Genomic DNA, 27,516 nt, shown 5'->3' with positions numbered 1-27,516 from the left:
GTGTAATAATACATTATACAGAGCACAATTCTATTAACCCTACTTTTCTTGAATACACAGTGATATTCCTATATCCGTAAATTACATTGGCTGAGCTTTCTGGATCTATAAGTACAAATTCTGCTGTCAGTTTACACATGAAGTAAATTGGAATTAACTTCACCAAACTCAAGAGTTATTCTTGATTTGCACCAATGTGACAAAGCTGAAATTACTTTAAAAAAAAAAAAAAAAAAAAAAAAGGAAAAACATACTTTGCAGAAAGCAAGTACAAACCTTAGAACAGTATTTCAAAGAAAATACCTTGTTTGAAGAAATAAAATGAAATCCACCCACTATCATCATTACAGAGCTACCAATGTATTTTTATTATTTAAAATAATAATTTTCTCTGCCTCTGTTGTGGTTTATAACAGTATTTTACTGGCTTTTTTGCTTCTTTGGTAGTTGGAAAGTACTATTTCACCTCCTGTAAGATACCTTTCCCTGTTTCTTTTCCTATAGAAACTTAGTTAAAGTGGTGGTGGCGGTGGTGGTATGTATATAAGTTATCATCTAAACCCTTCCTCTGATGTACAAGACTTTCAAACCTTTGTACAATTCAGTTATTGGTTTTGCACCAGTACCTAGGAGTTTTCAGTTCAGTGTTTTCTTTTATGTTAGTACTATACAAAATGCAGTGAAAGTGAAAATGTAATTTAGTTTGGTGCCTGGTCTAATGAGCTGACTATAAGCCTTTGTTTTATTTACTGGGCATCCTTCCTTACGTTTAAAGTAAACCCTATACCTTGCCTTCTGTATTGCTCTCACATGGCAGCTTCAGTGTGGTGCTCCCTCTCTGAGTCTGATCCGCACTCTGCAGAAGCCTCTGTTTTTCTAGGGCCATACCTTCACTAGGTAACAAAACAAACTGTATTTTCTTTTAATATATAAATATTAATTCATATGAGTTTCCCTTTTGCAATTTTTTAATTAAAAAAATGCAACTGGGTGTGATTTTGATCTCTGTTGCTTAGAGGCACATGGCAGAATTCACAGCCCAGTAGGAGGATTAAAATGGCTTTAAGCCGCCTTTGTGCCCTCCTGATTTTGGGTGGCCCCCGTGTAACTTAGACAGGGTCTGTTTAAGTTACTGCAGTCTGTCCCTGCCTGCTTATGGGGCGTGGTGCTATCCAGAATCCCTATAGCTACGTGCTATGGCCCAGCCCTTGATACATCCTTCCCATCCCTAGTCCACTCTTGCACACCCACTACATTAGGGCATGCAAAGGGCTCCTCGGAAATCAGCCAGGGCCTGTCTTCCCCAGTCCCTGCACAAGGAAAATTCCCTTTTAAAGCCTCTTTAAGTTGCTTTGGCCCCTTAGTCAGGATAAAAGGACCAGAGTACAGATGATACCCTCACGGCCTACTCCCATGCAACTTTGTCAGTAGTGCATTCTGTAGTAGATGTTGACAAAGCACTTCAGGGACTTGGTAAGAGACTTAATACATTATAGCCACTTTGTCCACCCAAATATTAAATTCCCTTCTCTATGACATCCACCCTTCAGCAACTGTTTGCTCTGCAAATTGCATGCTAATGACTGGGTGCTGAAGGTTGCTGTTTGGTACGTGCTTATCATACTGTCTTGACACCTGGGTTGCTGGCTGTACTGTCAGTAGATAAATCCTCCCTTCTCAATAACAGATGCAGGTCTTTTGCGGATATCTCTATGACATCAAAACTGGAATAGCTTCAAATCGTGATGCTCCCATATGTATCCATTATTTGATATTATTCACTGACCAATTTCCCTAAATACTTCTTAGGCTGCACCTTGTTTGTAATTATTCTATATTCAAAATGTTTTGATTGGTCACGTAGTCACATGGCATATTTTTATATCCTGGGTAGATATCTTCAAGTCCTGGAATCAGGTTTCCAGTGCAAATTCTTGTGATTACTAATGCAAAATTTGCTTTCTGTTAATATTCAACATTTGCTTAAAAAACAAAAAGGCTACTTTGGCAATCATTCTAGCCATTTGTGAGAATATTCCTGGAAAATAAACACAAAATGGGACCTATCACAGCTGAAGGGAATTAATTTGGAAATTTAAACAAGCATTCATAGATATTATTTTGCACTGTTTACTCAGCTCTAGTTAAAGCATTAGCACTAACTACAGTCTGTTGACAGTCACTTCATTAGTTATGTTTTGAATTGAAAGCTCCTTCTAGTGACAAGCATTTTAGACTTCAGGGAGTCCTGCTGGAAGGAGAGAAGTAGCTGGATCTGATGGTGGTAGTTTCTGTTTGTTAGTTCAAAAGGAAAACTGCACATTGGTGTGAATTACACACACTTATTTGAGTTGCTACCAGCTTCTTATCTCTAACAACGAAGGAAAGGGAGCAATAGATTAAGTAAGTAAAAAATAAAAACCAACAAGCAATATCTCCAAAGCAATTTGAGTTTCAGGTTAACCTATAGGGGGAAAATCATTTTGTGCATTTATGCATTTCTTTGGCCTCAGCTGATTAGGTCACCAATGTCCTGGTTAAATGAAACATAATATCCTGCTCTATCAAAAAAAAAAAAAAAAAAAACAACAACCAAGGAAGTGACACAAATCTTTTGCTGGTAAGGGCTCATCATCCAAACAAAACAGGTAATTTTTTTTAAACATCTAAAGATAGAGGGCCAAATTCTGTTCTCAGCTACCCCTGTGTAAATCTGTAGTAACTCCAATGAATTCAGTTCTCCCTGGTCAAGCTAATGGAGTTGTTTTGGAGTTTGCACCAATATAAGGTTTGGATTTGCTTACAGTCTCCATTTCTCAAACAGAGAGAAGAGTGAGATCTTGAAAAGGTAAAGGGCCTAATTTGCCTTTGGTTTACAAGATAAACTTCAATGACGGTAAAACAGTGTATGTGAGAGAACTGGGTCCAAAAATTATTTGAAAGTAACAGAATATAGGGCCAGAAGTTCAAGTGGTGTAATTTAGCACAGTTCCACTGGAATCAATGAAGTGCTATACTAATTCACACCAGCTGAAGATCTTGCTCATATATTTAATTAGTCTAATTTTGACTGTGCCTGCCAAGTATGAGATAAGATAAAATAATTCTTCCATGACAATCAACCTTCCTTTGACAACTTCTAGTTCATTAATAGAGACAAAAGATACATTTTCATGTTTTTTTAAATGAACGACATTACAGTGAGAGAGAGTGAGCGAACATAAATGAACATGAACACCCTGCAGGGAGTTGAAGACTGGTGCAATGCATTATTTCAATCATTAAAGCCAAACCAGGGATTTTATTATGAAGTAATTGCCTTGTTCCCTACTGAGAAAACAAAACATTTAAAAACACCTGTTCAGCTAACAATGCAAATATTTTGTTTGAAAGCCCTGTCTTGTTTCTTATTTAATGCTAACAATGCAAATATTTTTCAACTTCTCAAAAGAAAATTCAAGAGACTTCTAAAGCTTGACAAACACCGGTTCAGATTAAATAAGAAACAAGGCTTTCAGATAACATTCAAAAGAAATTTTTTCTGAGCTTTAAAAAAATGTGGGCAATTTCCCCAATGTCTGTTATTTTTCATTGTTCCTTCATATTTCTAACCAATAAATCTTGTTCTCATAAGAGATCCAGCCAAAGTCTGCAGAACCAATAAGTTTGGATAGTTCAAAACTAGGAAAAGATGGGCACATGCAGCAAAATTTGGGTCCAGGTTTCAAAGACCTCAGAAGTTCAGGGTTGTTTAGATCCAGGTGTTGGTGGATACCCATCTATACTCAGAAAGTTCTGCGTGTCACCCATATCTGCTACAGCGTATGTAAGATCTGCACAGAGATATGGAGAGCTCTCTACAGTCCGTATCCAACCACTGAGGCAAATTTCCACCTTGATCACCTTTAACACCATTTGGATGGTCGGGAATGAAATAAACCCAAGGCTGGAGGGGGGATGGAGCCAGAGCACCTGTGGGGCACTTCTCAAACAGTAATAGTGTTTATTTTCATTCCAAATGTTGAGGGCCACAAGGAACATTTGGTAGGAAGAACATTGGTAAGAACATTTAGGGTGCTTATGGAGGTCCCACATGCCAGAAGGGACCTTGAGATGTCATCATACCCCTCCAATCTCCCTTCAGATTGAGGGAGGGAGTTGCCTGGGCCTAACATATTTGGGTGGGGGTTGTGATGTGTGAGGGCAGCTGATATTCATGCTGGATGGAACTCACCACTGTGAGTTCCTCTGCACTACTTGAGTCCAACTGAAGCCCTCAAGAGAAGACTTTAGTGGGACTTCCCTAGTGCACAGGCTTTGTTTTGGACCTCTGTAGTGGGCAGAATTTCACCTCTTATTCCTAATGGAATTTTGATCCATAAATCTTCAATGAGAGTTAAAGTTCGGGCACAGATCTATATTTCCCTTCTTTTCCTCTTACACAGTAGACTAGGTTACTTATTTATTAAAAATGTGACAACTTGGACTAAGTGAATTTCCGGTATAACTCCCATTGACCTCAATGGATTTACATCATAATGGATTTATCCCTTTGTCTTCAGCTGTTACTCTTTTTATCCCATCCTGACGCTCAGTATGCATCCTACTCTGCATCTCAGTTGAGCCAGAAATATTCAGAAAGTGGATATAGTTTCTGTAACAATGGTAACAATATGAAAGTTCTCAGTTATCTCTTTCCCCACTTTACAGGCTTTCTTTCATTACAAATACCTGTTTCATCCAGTTCCATAGGAAAATAGTAAATCCTAGACACCTGTTTTGAACAGTCTTGGATGTGAAATGAAACAATCAAATAATGCTTGCTTCATCTGTGAACTAGTAAACACCATAAATTTTCAGCATAAGTGACATACTCAGACTGTTTCCAATGCCTCTGTCCAGAAGAGAAGATATAGACAAAAGAAGCTCATGGGATAGTCATTTAATCAGTATCTCATTATTTGGAAGCATTTCATTTTTGGGATCTAAATCTGAACAGGAGCTTAGAAAGGCAGCTATGCAAAGTACGATTCAATATATTTAATGTGGTTCCTCTGGTAAATAAAATTAGAAAGGGTCCAGCCATAGAACCATAGAAAGAACCATAGAAACTGGATCTTCATTGTCATAATTCCTGCTAGCTTCTATCAAATACACAGATAAAGTAAATACGCAAATAAAGAAAATATACATGCCAATTACCATTAACAACCATTTGCACATGCACAATGGTGGTAACTGGACACACATTCACACCCACCTAACTTGTTTAGAAATGTGACTCTGCTTGACTTCTTGGCTTTGGTTCCTTCATCAGGAATCCATTTTACATTATCCTCTAAAACTGAGGAGGCGGGGAGCGGAGGAAACGATTCTGAAATTCAGACGTACCTTTTTCCAAAAGAGTTTGCTCAGTGGTGAAGGAGTAGGTGCAGATCTCTCCTTAGTCATGTCTTTGGGTGCTTCAGTAGCTGTTGCTGCTGCTATCTGTTGCTGAGGTGAGGGTTCAGGGGATTTTGCATTCTGCTTTGTTGTCTCTGGCTCTTGTGAGGTAGGGGCATTTTTTTCTAATTTTACATTGGCAGAGATGACAGGCTGTTCTTCAGCACCCTGGAGACATACACACAAGTCATTACAGCATCATTAAAATGTTGTTAAGCATTTAAGCATCACTGATGACAAGCGCTATGATGACACAACAAACCACAAAAATGCACCACCAGTACAGCATAACTTGTACAGGGTCATTCATACAAATTGCATTGCCATACACTGCAGAGTTAAATAATGCCATGAACACGTGGCAAGATGTAAATTAAGTAGAAATCCATCCATTGCAAAGGTTGTTAACTGTTACAGTCATACACTGTGTCAGACAGGATGTGGTCGTGATATTAGTTACAAAATGACTGCATCATCCATATGGATGACTTCAAGTTATCCTACTCACTTTGGCATTAGTTGTCTGTTGGGCCTTTTTTGTGGACTAAAAGGAAACAAAGCACAAAGGCAAGTTTGTTTCTAACAATACCATTTCTCACACTTATTGTATCTCAAATCATTTTATTTTCAGTGAATATAGGGGTGTGTGTGTTTGTGTGAAAGTCCAGACTCCAGCCACCTTGTAAACTGAACTGAGCTGCCCTGCCTCCACTGAAGCCTTTTTTCAGAATCAAGGCAGCTGTAGTTTGAGCAGCTCCAGCAATAAATCCTGCTTGACCTAGAGGAATTTCCCTTTAATAGAGAATGATACATGTTGCATCAGCTTAGTCCTGGATCTTACTGGAGTAGAGCTGGCTAGTTAAACTAAATCATCATAAAAGGTGTTGGGCTTTCATACTTACCAGTAATTTATGGAAATCACCAAACTCAAACTCATACCTACTAGTACTTTACTTTATTTGATGCATTTTGTGTCCTTTTCCCACCCAACCATTTATATCTTTAGAAACACTGAAGTTTCATGTCAAGTTGCTTTCTGTCCACTTCTTGTGCATTTATTTTCAGACTTGAACTTTCAAGAAAAAAAATCTTCAACTCATTTCCTAGTATAAGAAATAACAAATTAAAAAAAAAAAAAAAAAAAAAGCAGACATAGCTTTTCAAAGACACCCATCTGTTTATGTGCGCACGCGTATGCACATAGACATGTACAAACCTCAATGAATGTGTACAAACCCTGGCTTATGGTTGTGTATGGGGACTGTTTACAAAAGGGTGTCTTTGAAAATCTGGGTTTTAATTTCCGGGATATGAAATGTTGATTGATAAATGCATTAATACAGCCTATATTTTGTAGCAAAACGCAGATAAAATATTGCAAATAGTGCTGCAACAATTGCTTAATCAGGCCTTTTTATGTAGCTGGATCTGACTATGCTAGGTGCAGGTGATGTATAGAATTGTCTAGGGTGGATTTTGGACTATATAGGGCCACGTAATGTTCGTTTTCAGTTTCTGTTTAGCCCCACAGCACATCCAAGCAAATCCAAACTTTACTGAACTAATTTTCAGAAAATGATCTGAACCAGTTATCATGATGCTTGAGCTGCTCACACCCAAATTATAGTGCAGCTTGTATTAGGAAATGAGTAGCTAGGTTCTGTAAAAGGAAGAGAAAATGCTCTTCCTGTTTCTCCAATTCTAGGCACTCTGCCATACTGTTGGGAGATTTCTTGAAAGAACAAGTGTGAGTGTTCTGCTGGAGACAAGAACTTCCCCTTTTGTGGTTAGCTCTAATGAAAAAGATCCAGAGTAATTTACAGAACTCCAGTGTGAATGCCATAATCTGACTTCAGCAATAACACCTGAAAATTAATTAATTAACTCCTCTCCTCCCCAGATGGAATTCCATAAATCAATAAAGTTATATTTAAAAACAACATCTGAGCATAAAGTGACATCCACTCATGATATGAACAGCATGATGCATGGAGATCCAGCTAAGAGAATCCCATCAAAGCTAACAAAATCCCAGGGCACCAGGTTTACCATGGTCTATCCAGTTATGAGGGTCCATGTTATTGCTCACAAACAACATTTGAAATTTGTTATTAATATGCTTATTTGGACTAGAAGTTAGTATTTTATGTAAGTGGCAGAACTGCAAAACAATGGATTTTTTAAAAAAAATCTCAAAATCATTGCTTCAATCCTTCAGCTATGATTGATACTTCAGGACGATTACTGAAGCTAAAACGGCTATGAAACACAAAAAACTCTTAGGGTAGCCAAGGAGTCTCAAAAGGAAGTGTTCACAGTTAAGTTTTGTTAATCCAATTAACCATCATCATTTAAATTACATTAATTCTTCATCTAACTGCCTAAGAAGATGTGTCATGCTTGAATTACAGAGCTTGTCATATCACAGGACCAAAAATTAAGACATGAGGAAATTCACTGTTAAGTTACTAAAGTCAGTAATTTAAGATTTTGAAACAAACCAACACAAAGGAGTGATATTATCTCTAGTGGCACAAAGGGTAGTACCCTGATTTGAGACCTCTGCCACAACTAATCCAAACAGCCAAGTAAAGGGGTAGCGTCTCAGCCTCAACTTTGAACTTTCTACCTTTCCACTGGAGAGTGTCAATTTCTGTAGTCCTAATATTACTTACACCTGTTTTATAGTATGGTAATTTCTTATATATTTAAAGACAGTACAACACATCCACACACTTCAAAAACAAAGAAAAAAAATCTCCATAGAAGGAGGAGAGAGATTCAACATAAAAGTATGCATTTTAAAATACCTTTTAAAAACGTATTAGCTAGTCATTTTTGACACTAGTGTGGGACCTAGAGGTAGACTGTGACTAGCTAACTTATTTTAAATGCATTAAATGCTCTACACTATTTAAAAATGTGTTAGTTAAAACATGCTAGTTGTCATGTTTTCAACACATGATCTATTTTCCTAGTTTAGACAGGGCCCAACAGTTTTAACTGCATCAGAAAGGCTGTTGTCCCTTCCAAGAGATGTTAATGAAACCGAACATTTCCAATCTAGAAAAAAATGAAGGAACATCAAACTTTTTGTGAATAGTGAAGAATAAAATGTTCTTTTTAGTTTTAACTGGGTCCACCCCCCACCTTCAACCCCAATATAGTTACCTATTATAAAAGTCCCCTACTCCCAAAAAATTCCAAGTGGGTGTCTGAATGGAATTTTTGCATGCAATTAATATTATTTTCCTCCCTCAATGAAAGGGTCTCTGACTCTACATTCTTTGTAATATAATGCTGCTGTTCTTTGCCTTCCAGCCACAGTGCATCACAACATAAATCTTGATCGTCCTCATTAGACAAAACATTTTATTAAGATCTAGCACCCTGAATACTAGGGCTGGTTGAAATTTTTCTGTCAACACTTCTTTTTCCTTTGGAAAAGTGGATTTTCCAGCTACAAGATATTTTTCATGGAAAGTGTCTGCTTTCCTCAATTTTTCATTGGGGGAAAAAAAAGATTTTTCAACTAAAACCAAAATTCAGTTTTCAGCCAAAAATGTTTGTTTTACAATGAAAAGTCAAAAATTCCTGTGGAAAAATGTCTCATTTTCCAACCAGCTAGGTACTTATGCGCTTGCCTAACATTAAGCAAGTAAATAGTCCAGTTAAGTCAATGGGAATCTTTTCATTGTCTTCAGTGGGAGCTGGATTGGGCCCTTAGAGTTGGCATCCCATTGAAGGAGACTTTTTTTCCATAATTCATTGTTTGTCAGTGTCAATCATCTATGTATTCTTGTTATGACCACTGTAAATGTAGTTAGTGTTAATGACTTATTATAATAATGACAGAACATAGATTTTTGGGGATTAGAGGAATTTCTTTCAGAATCCTGAATTCACAGATGGTATATGAGGGAATTTTTTCCATGCTACAAACATTTTTCTCCCACAGGTTTTAGGTAAATGCTCATGTCATTATTTTTCAGATTATTTAAGTGTTGACCAGATTCTGAGCTGAGTTGCACCATATTAAATCCAATCATTTTACTACTTCTTCCTGCGACAAGAGCCATCTGTTACTGTTCAGGGTTCCACTTTTGCATATACAGACCTTATGCCTAAAGATTTTGCTAAATGTTTTGTGTCCTAACTTGGGACTCTCTGTCTTCTTTTTCTTGGCTCCTTTATCTTGGGATTCTGCTGCTGTCTTCTGAGCAGGATGCCCACCATGGCCCTTTTCCACTTTGGATTCCTTTTGTGCAACAGTATTCATAGTCTATTACTTTCCTTTCATGCATTATTAATTATACATAATTAATTATTAATTGATACATAATAAAACACTTACATGTGGTATATTAAAGCCAAACAGTTCATTTCATCCTAGATGATAACTTGCCACAAGAATGTTATATTTTTTGTTTAATAGTTGTCTCTCAGTTCCCATGGACTTTGTTTTATGTGAACAGCAGCAAAAGTTTGACCATTATCACTTGGCAAAACCGCTTTATTTTACCTCGGTGGAATTCAGGTGATTTGAACAGAGTTACAAGTGAGAGAAGAATTTGATGTGAATGTTTAATCTGAGTCCAGTGAGCCAAAATCTGAATTAATTTACACCAGTTAAATCAAAGATTAACTTCAGTCCAGATTAAACTGGTATAAATGAGATCAGAATTTGGCCCCAAATTCATCATTATCCTGTCTAAGGCCCCAGTTGTACAAAGATTAAATCATGTACTTAACTTTAAGCACATGAATAGTCCCATTGAGTTCAGATGGATTATTCATGTGCTTAAAATTAAATGGTTGTGTAAATCTTTGCAGGGTCAGAGTTTATCTTTATTATTCAGGATTTTTCTAATACTGTACTGCTGATTATATAAAAATGGTTTCTGAATAACATGTATAAATTATAAAAATGTATTAATCTTGCATTAATCTAAAATGCATGTCCAAAACATTCTGAGATATATAGAAATGTGTAAAACACTTATGCCACCACCATGTTAAAAAACATCAGAGAAATATTAGGAAATGGGCAGGTACTAACATTCTTAATTCAGGAAGTAAATGTCTTAAAGTCACTCCATTATATATTCCCTGAAGAAGGCACTGCTTCTGGGAATGATCTTCCAGCCTGAGCATGAATCAGGTGTATTTTACTCTCTTATATCACAGCTAGAAGTATGGCTTCCAACGGCTGGAATTTCCAGAGCAAAACCACTTACTTTCTGAGGAAGGCTGGTCTGTTAAAATAGCTGACCTGTCTGGAAGTCTCTGAAAAGCCCCTTGAGTGGAGCTGTTTAAAAGTTTTCATTTGGAACTTTTAGATGAAAAAAATGGCTTTTTTCAAAACTGAAAACTTTCTTCAGTATTTTGGATGTTGTTGAAATTTTCATATTTTTAAAGGGAAAAAAACCCAACCAACCCAAAGTTTGTGATTTTTTCCAAGTTTTCAATTCCCCTTCCTTGTCTTTCTCAGTGACAAAATAGTAAGAAGTGGGGATGAGAGAGGGAGAGAGAGAGAGTGGGGAAACACCCTGTCAGACCAAATTTTTCAGGTTTTTTGTTTTTTTCATTAAAAATATGATTGAATTTATTCATTAAAAATTGAGAATATCATTTTTTGTGAACCATGCGTACTACTTTTGCCCAACTCTATTTCTGAACCAAACTAACCCCATAATGGAATGTCATTAGTGCCAATATTCTATAGAGAAAACCTCATGAGTTCACAGATAACACCAGTTAAGAGTTCTATTTTATCCACCTCTTAAAAAAATTCAGCCTGTTCTATAAAGTACGAAAATTAAATGGTTGTTAATAAATACATGCAGTGTATTATACGTGCACCTTAGTTTATAGATATAAAGACAGAAGGGACCACTGTGATAATCTAATTTTAGGTGGGATGGTAGAATCATACTACATTTGTTTTATTCGCTACTTACAAATGTCATGGGCTTGATTCTGATCTCTTACACCACTGTAACTCCATTTATTTCAAACAAGGTACTCCTGATTTATATTTATATTTATATTGACATGAATGAATTAAAATCAGGCCTAATACATTCAAAAGCATGAATATGCCAGATTAGATTAATCAAATCCAAAATGAAAGCAACCAATTGATCACAGGTTATTGCAAGCTTTGACCAGTCAGAGATGACAGATTTACAGAAACCACAAAAACACTGAATGATCCAAGTCCCAAAGCAATAAATATTGTTTGGTCTACAGTGTCATCAACTAAATTAAAGACTAACTGGATGGTGCAGGATAACATGGAATATTTTGCAGGAAGCTCTGATGCTGACATAGAATTACATGTCATCCTGACACCTAATCTTCCCTTGACATGTAGTTGCCCATAACTCTGTCACATCCTATCTTCTGGATCTTTTATTATATGATAGTTGAGTTAGTTACTAAGATTAACAATGGCCAATTCTTCTTTCCCCTCTTCTGTTCTGCAGTGCTCCAGATATTCCCACCATTCTGCTAAAGGGTTGAACATAGTGGGACAAGTTCGAGAGTACTGCAAAGGGTTGAATAGAGGGACGTTCAGTTGAAGGCAAATTTGTTCCAGTCAAGTGGATAACTTCTTTGGCCAATAACAATTTGTAAAGAATCAGCTAATCCTATGATAGTGTGACTCAGCTCAGTAGAAGAAATACAGATTTACCAGTCAGTATTCTTTATTGTATGGGCCAAACTCTGCTTCTATTTACATGGGTGAAACTCCAATGACATCAATGAGGTTGCACCCATATTACTGAGAGCATGTCTCTCTCTCTCTAAATAATTGATTACATCCATAGGTATATCTATTAACAGCACATTGGTTTGCTTTAAGATGCCAGATTCAACTCTAAAGTAGTTTGTTGTTCTTTGCAGGCATGAAGGTGAGGATTTTCCTAAGTTCTTTGGACAGATCTAAGGGTATGTCTTAACTGCAGAGTTAACACATGTCATCAGCACTCAGTTTAGCCTGGTCCAGGTGTGAGCAGCCACATTGCACTGGCCTATCCAAATTACTGTGTCATCACTGGTGCTGCATGAAGCTGTGTATCACTAGGACTTTGGGGGGCATATCTCATGGTTCTTGTGCTTTCTTTCCAAGAGAATTTTGGGAAAGTCTATCTGTCCTGGGAGCAATTATGGGAGACCCTAGAGGACTATCAGAAGTCGAATGATTTAGACTGCAAAGTGGGTGGGTTACCAACCCGAGTTGAAACGGAACCGGGACTCTAACCCACACCACCATCTGTGCCAGCTAGCTTGGGTTGAAAGCACCAACAAACTTGGGTGAAAGGGTTTTGTGTGTGGACAGGCGCAGAGTTAGGGGCAACAGGCAGGTAAGAGTAGACACTAACTCTGCAGTGAAGACACACACTTAGGCTATGTCTACACTACAGACCTTACAGTGGCACAGCTGTAAAACTGCAGCTGCTCTGCTGTAAGGTATCCTGTGTAGCTACTTTATGGCGATGGGAGAGAGCTCTGCCTCTGGCATAATTAAACCACGCCCAATGAGCAGCAGTAGCTAGGTTGTCAGGAAAGCATCTCTCACTGACATAATGCTGTCCACACAGGCACTTTTGCTGGTGAAACTTATGTGGGTCAGGGGTGTTTTTTTCCCCACCCCTGACCTACAGAAGTGCTAGTGTAGACAAAGCCTCAGAAAGGACTTATTCTGTGGACAAAGTGATTACGCTATAAAAAGCATTCCCTGTTTTACTGATGAAGAACAGCCTGATCCTGCTCCCATTGAAGTTGATGGTAAAATTCCTACTGATTTCATTAAGGGGAGGACCAAGCCCTAAATGGAATTAGAGTAAAATTTTACTACTTCCATTTGCTAACAGGGGTTTTAACATGGTGAAAGTGGCAAAATTCCTGTTCTGAGCAAATGTATCGATTATGAATTTACCCCTATGATAAATGTATTATTTATTCCTCACTTTTTTCCTGCCAAACTGATTTTGAAATGGGGTAGGGGAAAAATAAAATTTAGTCCAAAATGAAACAAAACCCACAAAAGGTTACTTTTTTTTATTTTATTTTTTGTTCAATTGAGTGAAAATGTGATTTTTTTTTCACCAGGAGTGAAGATTATTTTCCTTGCAAACATAAATGCCTAGTTGTGGTGTTAATTCTGGAAAAAGGATTATTGGAAGTAGAAATGTGCTTTGTAGAAGTGCTTTGTAGAAAGCACGCCCAGCAATCTCTGTAGATTGTGCACAAAGAGTGATTTACATATCCTGCTGGAGGCACCCAGGCATGTTTACTTTTACAGGTGTGTTAGCAAACCAAACCCAAACAGTATGTTTGTTTCCAAACTAGAGTGTGCTTATATCTACAGTCATATGTTGCATGCAACTATACATGTAGGCTGGGGGTTTTCAGAGGCTCCTGAGACAGCTAAGTTGCCAAATGTCATTGAAATTCAATGGGATTTGGGTGCCTTACTCCTATTGGCTCCTTTGAAAATTTCATCCTTGATGGTTAGGGGCAGCTGCCAGAATTGCGTGGACAAGTTAGTTGTGCATGACCTATTACATGTCCAAACTGTCAACATTTGACTTGGATCTTTTTTTTTGTTATTGGTTTTTAAGAATTAAAGGGGCATAAGGAATAGCAGCATATGGTATAAAAGCAGAAAACATTATTTTTTTATTACTGAATATACAGAATTCTGATGCTACTTTTCAAAAGTGTTTTTATTCTCTTTATGCTATTTCTCTGAATACACTTGATAAAATCTAATTAATGTAAATAATCTAGGAGGTTATTTAATTATAGCCATATGAATTGATTACCAGGTTCACCTGAAATTCCTGGAATATGATTCACACTGTCAAAAGTTTTTCTGTAGGCTACTGTAACATTACATTGTTAAACTACATTATATACTCTGAATGGCCCAATTCTGCTGCTGTTGAAGCCATTACGCTTTTCGACACTGACTTCAAAAAAGGATTAGAAACAGTCATTAAAGGCATACTTGTTTCTATTAGAATGATTTGTGGGTTTAAAAACGTTTTCCAGAATATGTGCAATCTTCACAAATTAGATGTATACACTTTGGACTATGTCAGATTTCAGATATGCACAGTAAGAAGACTATTACAATAACATGCTTCACAGAGCTACATTAATAGTGATTTCTGAAGCTCACACATTTGATGGGCCAATTTTTGCTCTGTTACACCAGTGTAAATCTGTAATAACTCTTCTACCTTCAGCAGAAAGACTCTAGATTTACGTTGATGTAACAGCAGGTAGAAAATGGCACAACGGGCCATATCCTCGACTAGTATAAATGAGTGTATCTCCGATAAACTCTATGCCTACGAAGTTTATGGTGATTTTCACGAGCTGGTAAGGGGTGGGGAGGCAGTTTCACTATAGAAGGGATTGCAGGCTGCACACTGCATTACATTAGAAGAGTTTGGACATTCTTTCTACCCCATTTTAAAATCATCATGAAGAAACTGACTCTCACATTCCGATGTCCTCTAAAAATGAGGCAATTATACAGAGGTGGGAGGAGGACAGAATTTACCCCACAAACCAGGATCAGGGTGCATGTTTCTGCACCTTAGCAAGATTAGGACGGCGCCTCTAGCTACAGCACGCTCACAGGGTGGATGCTTGTGACCATTAGAGACACACAACTAAGGTGTCAAGGTCTGATCCCACTGAAGTCACACACAGTCTTTCTTCTGACTAAAATGGGAGTTAGGCCAGATCCCTTCTGGGCATGTCCCCACCAAAGGCCTGTAGTTTTGGCTCCAGCAGGAGCAGGGTGTGCTGTTACCTTTCAATGCACCTGTTCCACAGCTGGCCACACCCTGCACAGAACACCTGTATTGAAGGACTTTTGTGGCCCTCTGTGCAAACAAGTGAAACTGTCACCCTCTATGCAAAGACTCAAGAAAAATATCTATATTCACATTTAAGTAATAGGAAGTGAGAACTGGCAGCTTTGCACAGCTATATAAACAAAATCATTCATAAATACAGGGTGAAATCCCAGACCTATAGACATTAATGGGTGTTTTGCAATTAAATTCAGTGGGGCCAGAATTTCATCCAGAAACCCCAAACTCATCTATTTTGAGATTCTAAATAACTTCCAATATAACAATACTACTACTTCAGCTTCAAACGTCTAACACGGGAAGTGAATTGAGTAATACATTCAGTACAATATTTGAAACTGAATGAAAAAAATAGACTAATCTATGGTCATCCTTCTTCTTTTGTATTTTATTTCTGAAAAGATTTCAGATCATTACAGCAAACAGTAACCTTATGTATGGATGAAGGGAAAGCACAGGAAAAGAAAGGATAGTGTTAAAGCCCATCTGAGCACACTGAAATGGTAATGACAGAGAGAAAAAACATCAAGCAAACTGCCTACCTTATCCTCAGAGTCACTTTTGGCTTCTGATTTGCTTGGTGAAACCTTAAATATGTGAGAAAACAAAATACTGTAATAGTGAAAGAAATATGTCCAAATTTAGCTTCTTCCTTCCTTCAATAGGAAGGATCTGAAATTTCATCAGTTAGCAAGAACCTAGCAGGCTTATCTCTGACAATAAGAAAAAGAATACACATGCAAATTACAAACATCAAACTATATTTTGCTTTCCAAATGGGAAAGACTTATTGCATATTAAAATGAGGTGAATACATTTCCTGAATGTAATTTTGAGACAGTGTCTGGAAAGAAAATTCATTAGACAAACCTGCAGGTTCTATTATTCCCTAAATGTGCATTCAATCATGAATTCTGATCCTCCTGAATTATAACTTATGGCATTCCCTATACTTTTGCATTGCTAATTTAGTATTTTCACTACACAGCTTCCTTTCTCATTAACAGCTATTGTTCTTCATTGTACTTAATGGTTTTTCTGTCTCTTCCTTAACTTACCTTTGTGCTGTCAGTAACTGATGATTGTTTTGTTAGTATATTTAGACATTTTCAAAGGAAGTTTTAACTCACAGATAATATTTTTAACAGAATTGAATGATGGGTTCTAGAAGAGTCTAGAAGAGTAGAGAAAGCTTTCCTAATCAATACCATTAAGTACCTATTGCACAGTCTCTCTCTACCTATCAATCTAAGTATTCTCTAAGGCATCAGTTCAATTTTACAATATTAAATGACAATTTAATGACAATTGACAATAAACACATTATACATACATATATGCATATAGATTGGATTTTCATAAGCAGTCATTGTTTTTAGGTGTACGCTATCGAGAAAAACTGTAGGCAAAGACTTACCAGTGTTTTAAAGAAACTCATGACAGAATTATTGTAGTCTGTTGCAACAACTGCCTTGGGGTTCTCTTGTTTTACCGCTGCCTCGTCAGGATTGACACCTGCTGAGTCCTGCTGCACGGCTTTTTGGTTGCAGTCATCTATGTCCTAAAAAGGGAGCACAGTTTCGTCAGTCCCAGCTTGTTTAACTTCCAGTGGAATGTAAAAGTAACATTTGTGATTTGCATCCTGCTGCTTTCAGAGTCACAACCCCAATTCCAGCCATACCTCTCCAACCTACATATTCAGAACAATCGAGCATTTATACAAATCTTTTTGCCTCCCTCCTCTAATGTAGTAAGCATTTGCAGTTGGCTAGAGGAACACTGTTCTGAGCTACAGAGTATAACACACACAGCAAGTAAAGTTGCATATAGCATCCAAAACAAACCCCCTTTTCTACTAACATGGCTTAGCACTTGTAAATAGTAACAAATGGCTGAGATTTTGGCCTTTGAAGCCTCAGTGCCTGATTATAACATAAAGAAGCTTCTTCTACTCAATATACTGCAATTTCCAGAAATATTTTTATCTAGTAAACACAAACAGTGTTAAAAAACACCCTCAAAGAACCAATGAACATCAAAAATAACTCTAACTTTTTAAGCTGCACAGAGTTGTCTCTCATGTAGGTGGGGCCAGATTTTCCAAACAGTACCATCGGATCTGTTCTTCCTGTGCTCAGCACTCACAACTGGGAATTTATTTTCCAAGGAGCTCACTTCCCATCTAGGCAACGAATGAGGGCCAGATTTTCAGAAGTGCTCAGTAGCTGCCCTTAGGACATTTACAATCTGATTTTCAAAAGAGCACAATATTCAACGTGTTGTGCTTTTCTGACTATCTGGATGGGACTCTGGTGTAAAAATCTGGGACTCTTAGAAAATCTGACCCTTAGAGTGTGTCCATCATTTATAATCTTGGCCCCACTGATGACTCAGAAACTACCTACAGAGCAGTGCAAGAAATTCACCCCCTTTTTTTCCAAATACCTTTTACATGAATACCTAAAAGAAATAAGATAAAAGCATGAGTCCTCACACATCTTTAGGGCTTGATCTTGCAATATCCTACATGCCTCTTGAGAGGTACTGACCACTCCCATCTTCACTAAAGTCTGTGGATGTTGGGGCACTGAACACCTTGCAGGATTGAGCTCTGAGCTTTAAGGGCTCAGTTAGCAGACTATTCAAATGCAGTAGATCTCATTGTAACTAACAAACAACAGTGCGATTAGCAAAGTGCTAACAGGCCAGCTGGGGATCTCTGCTCCTACTAGATAAATTTGTAATTGTTAGCACTAAAGAGACTAATAGCTCAGTTGATCACCACTGCATGGATTTATACACATGAAAATGAGTTAATTCAATTTCAGTTTATAGTGTTTTATGTGTAAATGACTCTTTCTACAAGGATTGGGGATATTCTTCTTTCCCCCTTTATTAACGCTCAGGTTCTCTTTCTCCATTAATAATCTATATTTTGGGCTTGCTACTGCAAATCCTACTTCTGTGAGCGGTTCTGTTGAAGTAAGTAGGACTGCTCACATGAATCACGATTTTAGGAGTTAGAGTTTCTGAATCAACAAACAACAAGCCAGGTTCTTTCCCCTGTTCTAACCTCTCCACACTGCTGTGATGGCATAAGAATCTGGCCATAATTCGTCAGTTGAAAATTACTGGCATGGGGGAGTGCTCAGCTCGTGTTTGTCTGCTCAGAACGATAACAACTGACAAGGTGTGCAAAAGAAGTGAAGCTGAGGATGGGCTGAGGTTCCACTGAAAATTGGGCCCCTTATGATGTTAATCCAGATAGTTTATGTACATTTCATGTGTATCAAACATCTTTGATTAAGGACTCAGAAATGCTCCTTTCTAAACAGATAAGACTTGCACAGTGAAAGTCAATGCTGCCATCACTAGATGAGTCTGGCTTTTGAACCCTCAGGTTAATCATCCCTTGAACTTATTCTTTTTAAAAATTAATCAGTAATTAATCAGTTAATCATCCTTTGAACTTATTTTTTTTTAAACACCGCACAACTATATAGCTTGTTCTGTCTTTTTTTCTTTAAAGTGTCACACATTTTAGTCTTTGTATGTAGACACTTGCATCCTCAGCCACCCTCGATGTGCAAGTTATCATGTTGCGTTGGCCATTCATTTGCACTATGGCAATAGTGGCATTTACAAAGTAGGCATTCACTTCTGTGCATTTTTGCACACGCACAATTTGGAAAATTTGGACCTAAGTTGTCCCTGTTTTAATGTCTGATAGTTGGAAAGCGTGTTCCTTCATGGAATAAAGCCACATAGCTAGTTACATATTGACTTTGTGAATTGAACCTAGTAATACTAGGCTCTGCTCTAATGTTTGCAATAGCTTTGCCTTATTTGAGATATTAATCCATCAAAGAGAGGCACAAATTGAAAAAATATAGGTTTTACTATGACATGTTACTTATGATAAAATAGCAGGAATTAATTAAAAGTTAATTCAGCTACACACCACCATCCATCCATTTACTAAGTTACTAAGTTAAGTCTCTTGACTAGCCACTTATCAGTATATGTGGAACTGAACCACATAACTTTCATTGTATGAGGCAGAAGTACAAAAACAAGTCTCTCTCTTTCACCCTTCAGGTAGCATTTCAAAAAGTGAACGTGTCAATTAATTTTTAAGTTTTTCCATGTACCCTCTTTTCTTGGGGAAAACAATTTTTGAAATGTCAAAACTTCCTGTGGGATAGCAATTCCATTGTCCAATCAGCTCTGGTTGTTCTGTACATGAAGTTATTCTCATACTTTGGGCTTCTTGTTGTTCCAAGATCTTGCTTGATGCTGATAGAGAGCAGAGATGAGATTTACATAGGGCACTTGATTCTGCACAATTGAAGTCAATGGCAGGCATTACCATCAACTTCAATAGATACAGAATCAAGTCTTTGCTGAGATGCACACTCTGCTCTTCTTCATGGTGGAATGACCTAATGGAGAGGCAACGGTGCTAAGCTGTTATCCACACTGTGGAGATGAGGTGCTGAGTAGCCATTCATGTGGAAAACTGGTATTTCTGCTGGAAGCAAGAGTGCAGCTAGGGCTACACTATAACCTCATGAGCATGAGTAGCCTCCTCATCAAACTCCAGGTCAAATGACTCCAGTTTGTCATGCTGAAGGACTGACAACCCTATGCAAAATCTATTTATAGATCAGATAACCTACATGGAACCTGGGGCGTTTAAAGTTTGTAAGTTGTTGGGTTTTTTTTTAAATGGGTTGGGGGGGGGGGGGGAGGAGCTTTCTTTCATTTTTGTTTACATTTCAGAAACATGGCTCCATTATTGAACATAACAACAGACAAAATTAGAAACTCTTGCAAAAAAATTTCAAATATTTTTCTTGGAAATGTCAAACTTTTTGATCAGCCATATGATTTTTTTATTAAAAAAAAAAATCAAAAACTTTTTGCAAATTTTGAACATTTTTCGATCAGCTCTAATTATAATCTGCAGTGCTAAACCGTGGCCAGAGAACAGATTTCATGCAGGAATGATGCATGCAGCATTATACTGTAAGTGTGGCCCGTTCCTGTATGCAGTTCACTGATGTCCTGATTCAGCACTGCTTCAATGCTTTGTTGATTTGGGGCCTAAGATCTAAGTCACTAGTTTTTTTTTACCCTCTGTTCCACACCCATCAGCAGTGCAGATACCACAGCAAAGATAGGAAAGTAGCCAGCAGAAAGAGAAATATTTCTGTACTATTTAGTGACATATATTCACAAATGAGCTAAATAAACTAAAATTCAAGTGCATTTATAAATGCACGAGGGACATACAGGCCTTTTCACTCCCTCAACAGAGTTTACCTCCACTCCGGGTCATAAATATTGGCATTTTGAGAAGACATGAGTTACTGTAGTGTCTGGGTGGCTATACTGATGAGTGCAGTACAATGCAGACACATACATTGGATCTTATATTGATTGATTTACTTATGGTTAGATCAAGCTGCCTGTCACGGGGCGCATACAGGAGCTCCCCAGCCATAGGTAGAACCTGATCCCTGGTGTGTTCCAATTTTACTTGATGGGCTGGTGCAGAGGGCATTGGGGGCCTGGCCCCATCTTCTCCTTGCCACTGCCTTGGTAGCGAGCACCTCCCCAGTGAATAGGGAGGAGGGGGTTTTTGCACTCAGAGAGCACGGGGCTCGAATTCAGCCTAGTCTCTAGACATCCTACATAAGCTTGGCACATCCCAGCACTTATGAGCTGAGCTTGGCCGCTGATGCCAGGGCAGGGTGGAGCCCGGAGGGCACAGGGGGAAGTTCCATGCAGCCCTGTGGCTCCCCACGACCCCTGCTCCTCGCGGAAAGCCCTGACATGTGGGCTGCAGCCCTCCTCCCTGCTGCTGGGGCCTCCAATCCCAGCCCACCAATTCCCAATCCCGGAATGCCAGCCTGGGCTCCCCATTGGGTGGTGGTGGGGGCGTCCCAGCCAGTGACCTCTTGTGCAGGCAGCTGATCCCTGGCCTTGGAGCTGCCACACCCCACTGTCTTGGGCATCCCCATGAGGAAATGCAATGGTTTCTGGGGACTCAGAGCTGGCTGGGGGGCAGGGCCTGACTCCCCTATCTCTCTTTGTTGTGCCTTCTGGCCCCCTTCATTGTGCTCCCCCCTTAATTGCACCCCATCGGAAATACCAGAACGCCTTTCCGGAACATTCTAGCAACACTCAAGTACCGATACAGAGGGTGTCTACACCCCTTGCACAGCTCTGAGGGACTAGATGAGAAGAGACACTCATGCAAATCCTATCGCCACCAATCTCTGAGTAGTGGTATAGGCACTAGACTCAGGAGATAAAGGTATGTTTCCCAGCTCTGCTATAGGCTTCTTGTGTCACCCTGACAAATCACATAGGGCCAGATTTATATTTAGACACCTAAAGATGCAGAGGTGTCTAGTTGTAGTTACAAAAGCTCCCATGGAGATTAGGCACCTAACTCCTATTGGAAGTCATTGAGAATTAGGCACCTAATCTTACTAGGCACCTATCTGCATCTTTAGACAGCTATATACCTTTGTAAATCTGGCCCTTAATCTTTCTAATTCCTCATCTATAAAGTGGGGATGACATTAGTAGTACATTTCTCCAACCTTGCTTTGTTTTATGATGGAGGCCTCTAAGCATTACTTTAATGCAAATAACAACAATTGATAATAATCCAGTATATTTTCTTGAGACTGCAACATGGATTTACCAGAGGCAGAGAAAACTATGACACAAGAAGTAGTAATAGCCATTAGGAGATGAAGTTCTCACTTTCTTGGGGGGGGACAGAATTGAAAAAAAAGTTGCCAATCTGTCTTCAGTAGGTGGTACCTGAAATACTTTGAGAGAAAGGACTAGCTGGAGTTATAAAGACACAAAGGAGGTTTCTATCAACCTGCCATTAGGCATTTTTATCAGTCTCCACTTTTTCAAAGAAATATTCCTTTCCGTCACGTTTCTGAGATTTTCTTCCCTTGTACCATAGAATTTTAAAAGAACTTTTTACATATGATTTACAAATGAACATATATTTGTATGGGCAAGTGGTGGGGTGGGGAAGGGTGTGGGTGGAATTCTCAGTATGTGAAATCATGAAGGTAATTAAAAGACTTTAATAGATGGCTTCTTTGCCATTCTGTGCACAGAGTTGGGTACATGCTTAGACCAGTGTGCAAGGAGTTAAGTACACAGGTTTTTGGCAACAACAGGATTTTACCTGCTTAAATCTCCACCCCCCATTTTGCAAATCTACCACAGAAAGATATTCATCACAGTGCTCACAACCTTTAAATAGACTATTTAGAAGTTTCTTGCAAGGGCCTCATACAATAGTTTGTACAGCTGCCAATTACAGGTCAAAGCCTTTCAAAGAACAGTGTGTCCCATGCAAAATATATGTAATCTGTGCCAATTTCGGAGGCCATTCTTCCAAAGATGCCCTCTATAGTGGTACTGAACATCAGTGGCGTAGCTACGGGTGGGTATCGGTGGGCCATGGCCCACTCACTTTGAAAGCAGGCCCACCCAATCAGATTCTAAGCAATTCATCCCACATTTTTATCAGCTTCTGTTTTGCTTGTGACACAAGGTTTGTGCACACCCGTGTCAACTAGAGGCCCTGCCAAAAAATCAGTTCTAGCTACACCTCTGCTGGACATGATAAAAGCTAGCTCTACTTCAGATGTGAAAAGGACAAGTAAAAGTCTGAGGCACCAGATCAAAGAAACAGGATGCAGAATATACATTATTAAGCAAAATTAACCTCAACAGAGTGCTTGAAACTGGTGACATCAGCAGAAGAACTAATTTTAGTAAGAATTGTTTAGTGACTGGGTTTCTCTCTCTCTCTCTCTCTCACACACACAGAGATAAATGACAGAGAGAGAGAGACACACACAAAAACACTGGCTAGTGACCATTATTGGGCAAATATCAGTAGATGCAGCCATTCCAATGCATCTCATTGCTGACCTGAAACACACTCCTATGAAAGCCAGATTACACAGTGTGCAGAGAAGTGGAGGATGTAAAGAGCCTGAGGCACCATGCTACCCAGAGTCAACTCAAAACCCAACATGGCACAAGGCACACCTAAATCCTCTATCGCTCTTTCTTTTCCCCCAACAGACACACACACGTTGCATAGTTAAGGTCCTGTTTTCATACACAGGCAAACTGGGGGCATATAGAGCAAACAAGCAAATTGCACTCACAAGACTCCTTTTCCTATGGACAATGGGCAGTTGCACACACAGTTTCCTCTTTACACTATAATCACCCATTTTGTATGAGGAGCTCCCTCAACTATTAGCCCCCATCCACATTCAAGCTGCAAACTCAGACCCAAACCTAGACCTTGATCTGGGGCTTTAAAAGTGAGCCATTGCTATCTTCAACAGGAATTTTAGTAAGGAATCCAGCATCAGGCCCTTACTACGCAAGTCAGCAGGAGATAGTAAATATAGAACCTCACAGTGTCACATTTTAGCGTCATATTTAAATAACCACAAAAATCTTTGCATCGGCTCATTCCATAATGTGCTCTACAAAGACAAATGCTAATGAAAGAAACCTCTGGAAATAGCATAGGAGGAAAGTCAGCATTAGGAGTTAAATGTTTCTGGGTAAATGTTCCTGTGTAAATGCATTTCTGTGAGGAGCCAAGCTTTTGAGTAATTAAGGGCTTATATTATAGTCTTAGTCCAGTCACTAGAAAAAACGTATCAAAAGAATGTATTCCTGCCAACACTTTTGTCTGTATGAATCAGTGAAACATTGCAGGCAAATAATTTATCTTTTCTTTGGCTTAAATAGTAAATTCTTCATCAATTCATGAATTCTGCCCTTGTTTTAATTATGCTGCGGTGTGAATGTAGTTTTGTGGACCACAAAAATAAAGACTGGTTTGTCAAACACTGAACGCTTGTGCAGCTCCTAAGCAAAAACTCTACAGTCTATCCTTTGCTTACCAGCAGTGTTACTTTGACTTGAACAGGCTCTTATATAGGCTACAAGTCACAATCCACCAAAAAGGATTACATGCCAACAGCAATATCTTGATTTTTTTTAAATCATGTAACATTGTGCAGAACACAATGAAGTTAAATTAGCAGCTGTTTGGGAGGTTTTTAGTGTAATTTTAAATCTTAACAAAGTAACCAGTTTTACAGGAAATGTAGTATGTGTGCATGTGAAGACAGAGACAAGGCTTTCAGTTAATAATATGGAATTAAAGCAAAACTCGGCAACTCAAGAATAATTATAAATTTGACACCATTTCTATCACATCTTTTAATGTAGCTATAAAATAGTCATTCCTGGCTCATCATAAAAGGTCTCAGGCTCTCCCACCCACCACTTTTTTTGTGTTTGGTGTCTCAAATATACTAATAAATGCAGGGAAATTCAAGGCTAAGACTGAAGTTTCACTCTCACATTGAGTGCCAACTGAGGCCTTTACCCTCCAAGCACTTATGCACATTTGTGACTTCACTGGGACCACTTACATGCTTAAAGTCAAAAGGATTTATCGAATCAGGGACTTAGTCCACAAGCAATTCCACTGAATTCCAAAGGGATTACATGTAAACTAAGGCCCCAATCCTGCAAACACATATGTTAACTTTGCTACCAAGTAGTCCCATTGATTTCACATGCCTAGGTGTTTGCAGGATTGGGGTCTAACATGAGTATGGATAGCAGATGTCCAGGAATACTGACGTATCCAATCTAGAGCTGTGTGAATAGCAGAAACATTTCTAACATATAATTGTTTGAGTAGGAAAAGTTTCATAAACACTCACGTACTTGGGGTTTACAGACATGAGCATTTGTTTATAACAAGCAAATGTTTAGCTCAGATTCCTAGTGAAAAGCTCCTTTTAGATGATGTATTGCAGTGTACAATGTGTGCTTCACATTTCATTGTTCGCACCAACCAACATAGTGTGAACTGTAAATTGCACATTTTACAATTAAATATGCCATTTGAAATTTGTACATTGTGGTTGCTTAAGTCTTCACATTGAGAAAGAGATGCGTAGGCCAACTAGAAGTGTTTGCCAGTCAGCTAGGGGTGTGATTTTTTACAACATTTTTATACGAGCAAAAAGCCCTAGTGTAGATACAGTTATACCTGCAGTAATGTTCTTTTGCTGATATAGATTATTTTGTTTGGAAAACAGGTATAAACTGTAGCTCTAAAAACACTCTTTTTCTGATATAAGCTGTGCCTCTACTCAGGGGTTTTGCCTCCAAGCAAACCGTTCCAGTAAAGTCAGATGGCATTGGCCAGGTTTAATGGAAGTAACAAACAAAGCATGAATTGTGAATTTTATATTTAACTGTAAAGGTAACTGTTCTAATCTACTGTAGGCCAAGACACATTATTCATTGTGGATTATGCATTCAGCTCTGTGCTAAACAGTGGGTGATTTTAGATTCCATTACTCCAAGTGAGAACACATATACACCAGTGTGTATAGCCCTATAACCCATATTTTATAAATCAGCTGTCTGAGATACCTAGTGATGTGCACCATTTTTGAAGGACAGGAACAAAAACACAATTGTTATCAGTAAACTTCTATTCTTTCATACTCTTATTTTAAAACAAATTGCCAATCCTTAAAAAAAAAAAAAATCAAATTGATTAATAGATTTATTCTAGGGCTGAGATCCTCCAGTTTGAGACCAAAACTGGGATACCAAACCTCGGGGGTGGGAAGGGGGGAAATGCGTTTCAGAGTAGAAAAAGAGAGACTTATTTTAAAAACAACACTGCAACAATATATTCAGAAGGCAAACAGACCTCCTTCAGAGAGATGACCAACACTGCTCCAGGTAGCAGTTAGTGATATTCCACCACTATTGTAATTAGAGGAGTTATGCTAGGTGCATCAAAATAATAATTACTCTTAAAATTGCTTTTTCCTCCATAGGGTCTGATAAACAGCTGTCCAGTTTTTATAATCAGTCTTCTTCTCCAGAGGTCATAAAAATATTTGTGCTAGATCCTCAGCTGATGCAAATTGTCACAGCACCACTAAAACCAATAGTGGAGCTACACCCCTTTACACCTGTTGAGGACCTGACCTTTTGAGCTACATGCTTGAAGTGCTGTGGTATGCAAAATCAATCTCTAGTACTTTTGCTGGTATAAACATTTACAGATTTACTCATCCTTTGGAAAAAACTTGGGCTGGATGCTCAACTGGTGAAAGCAACATCACTCTATTGAAGTAAATGAAGCTATGTTGATTTGTCCCATTCAATTACATTTAATATTTATTATTAAATTAATAATTGAATGAATTATATTAAATCTTAATTATTAATAATAATTTAAGGCCAGAAAGAACTCAGATTACATTTCTTTCCACATTCCACTGATTCTACTTCAGCGTGCTGACGGCACTTCATAAATAAAATATAAAAAAATAAAATTAATAATAAACCACCACATGTTCTCATCATTACTGCCCATTATTCTACAGGAAGAGTAAAAAAAACCATCACATTTGAGATAGGTCTAAAGCAACTCAGGTATCTATAAAATGCTACAGATAAAAAATAATTGCTTATTTCATATGCTGAGATCTTTTATCAAGGCACACAAGAGAGTCAAGGTCTATTTCCAGCTCTGCCATTGACTAACATATGACCATGGGCAAGTCACTTAACTTCTTAATGCTTCATTTTCCCTGTCTGTAAAATTCATTCCTTAACCATTCTAAAGAAGTATCATTCCTTGGATGAAGAGCTCTATACATAAAAGTGCAAAGAGTTACTACTGTATTCTGTTCTTCCTTAAAGATTGTGACCTAGTATGTACAATACACAATAGGCAGCTATTGCACATGAAGAGTGAGTTAGTATTTTATAAGCTTCATATGAAATATGCCCAAAGAATTTCCTAAAACCATCCAATATCAGACACAGAGTTCCTAAAGCATGGAAGTCACTTGTGCTTCCAAGTACATTTTTTACATTTGCAGCCAGCTGGTGTTCATCATCTAGACTAATGTAGCATGAATATAGCTATCTTGCCTAAGTCTTTGGTAAAAATATAAATGAACTTGAGTTGTAGGTCAGACACCACCAATTTTGTCAGGAAACAGATGCCATAACTTTTATTAGTCTTGCAGAGATTTAGATTTCCCTGGTT

The 27,516-nt window shown here is 38.2% G+C and overlaps 1 protein-coding gene across 6 annotated transcripts in view; it reads right to left on the bottom strand.

Annotated features, from left to right (window-relative positions):
* Nucleotides 1–27,516, bottom strand: part of BCAS1 (brain enriched myelin associated protein 1) — a 70,435-nt gene that overhangs the window by 27,003 nt on the left and 15,916 nt on the right. For 5 of the 6 annotated variants that reach the window (XM_067554206.1, XM_067554207.1, XM_067554211.1 and 2 more), the window contains exons 4-8: nt 16,759–16,902; nt 15,884–15,928; nt 9,560–9,700; nt 5,951–5,986; nt 5,392–5,610 (exon numbers count right to left, since the gene is read on the bottom strand). In XM_067554206.1, coding sequence (XP_067410307.1) covers nt 5,392–5,610; nt 5,951–5,986; nt 9,560–9,700; nt 15,884–15,928; nt 16,759–16,902 — 585 coding nt within the window. The remainder of the gene's footprint in view (nt 1–5,391; nt 5,611–5,950; nt 5,987–9,559; nt 9,701–15,883; nt 15,929–16,758; nt 16,903–27,516) is intronic. The other variant, XM_067554209.1, reaches the window with a different exon arrangement.

The sequence above is a fragment of the Emydura macquarii genome, unplaced genomic scaffold (genome assembly GCF_026122565.2).
Source record: "Emydura macquarii macquarii isolate MOO-44397 ecotype Brisbane River unplaced genomic scaffold, CSIRO-AGI_Emac_v2 contig_1483, whole genome shotgun sequence".
In the NCBI taxonomy this organism is placed as follows: Eukaryota; Metazoa; Chordata; order Testudines; family Chelidae; genus Emydura; species Emydura macquarii.
This window is presented reverse-complemented; position numbering and strand designations above follow the sequence as displayed.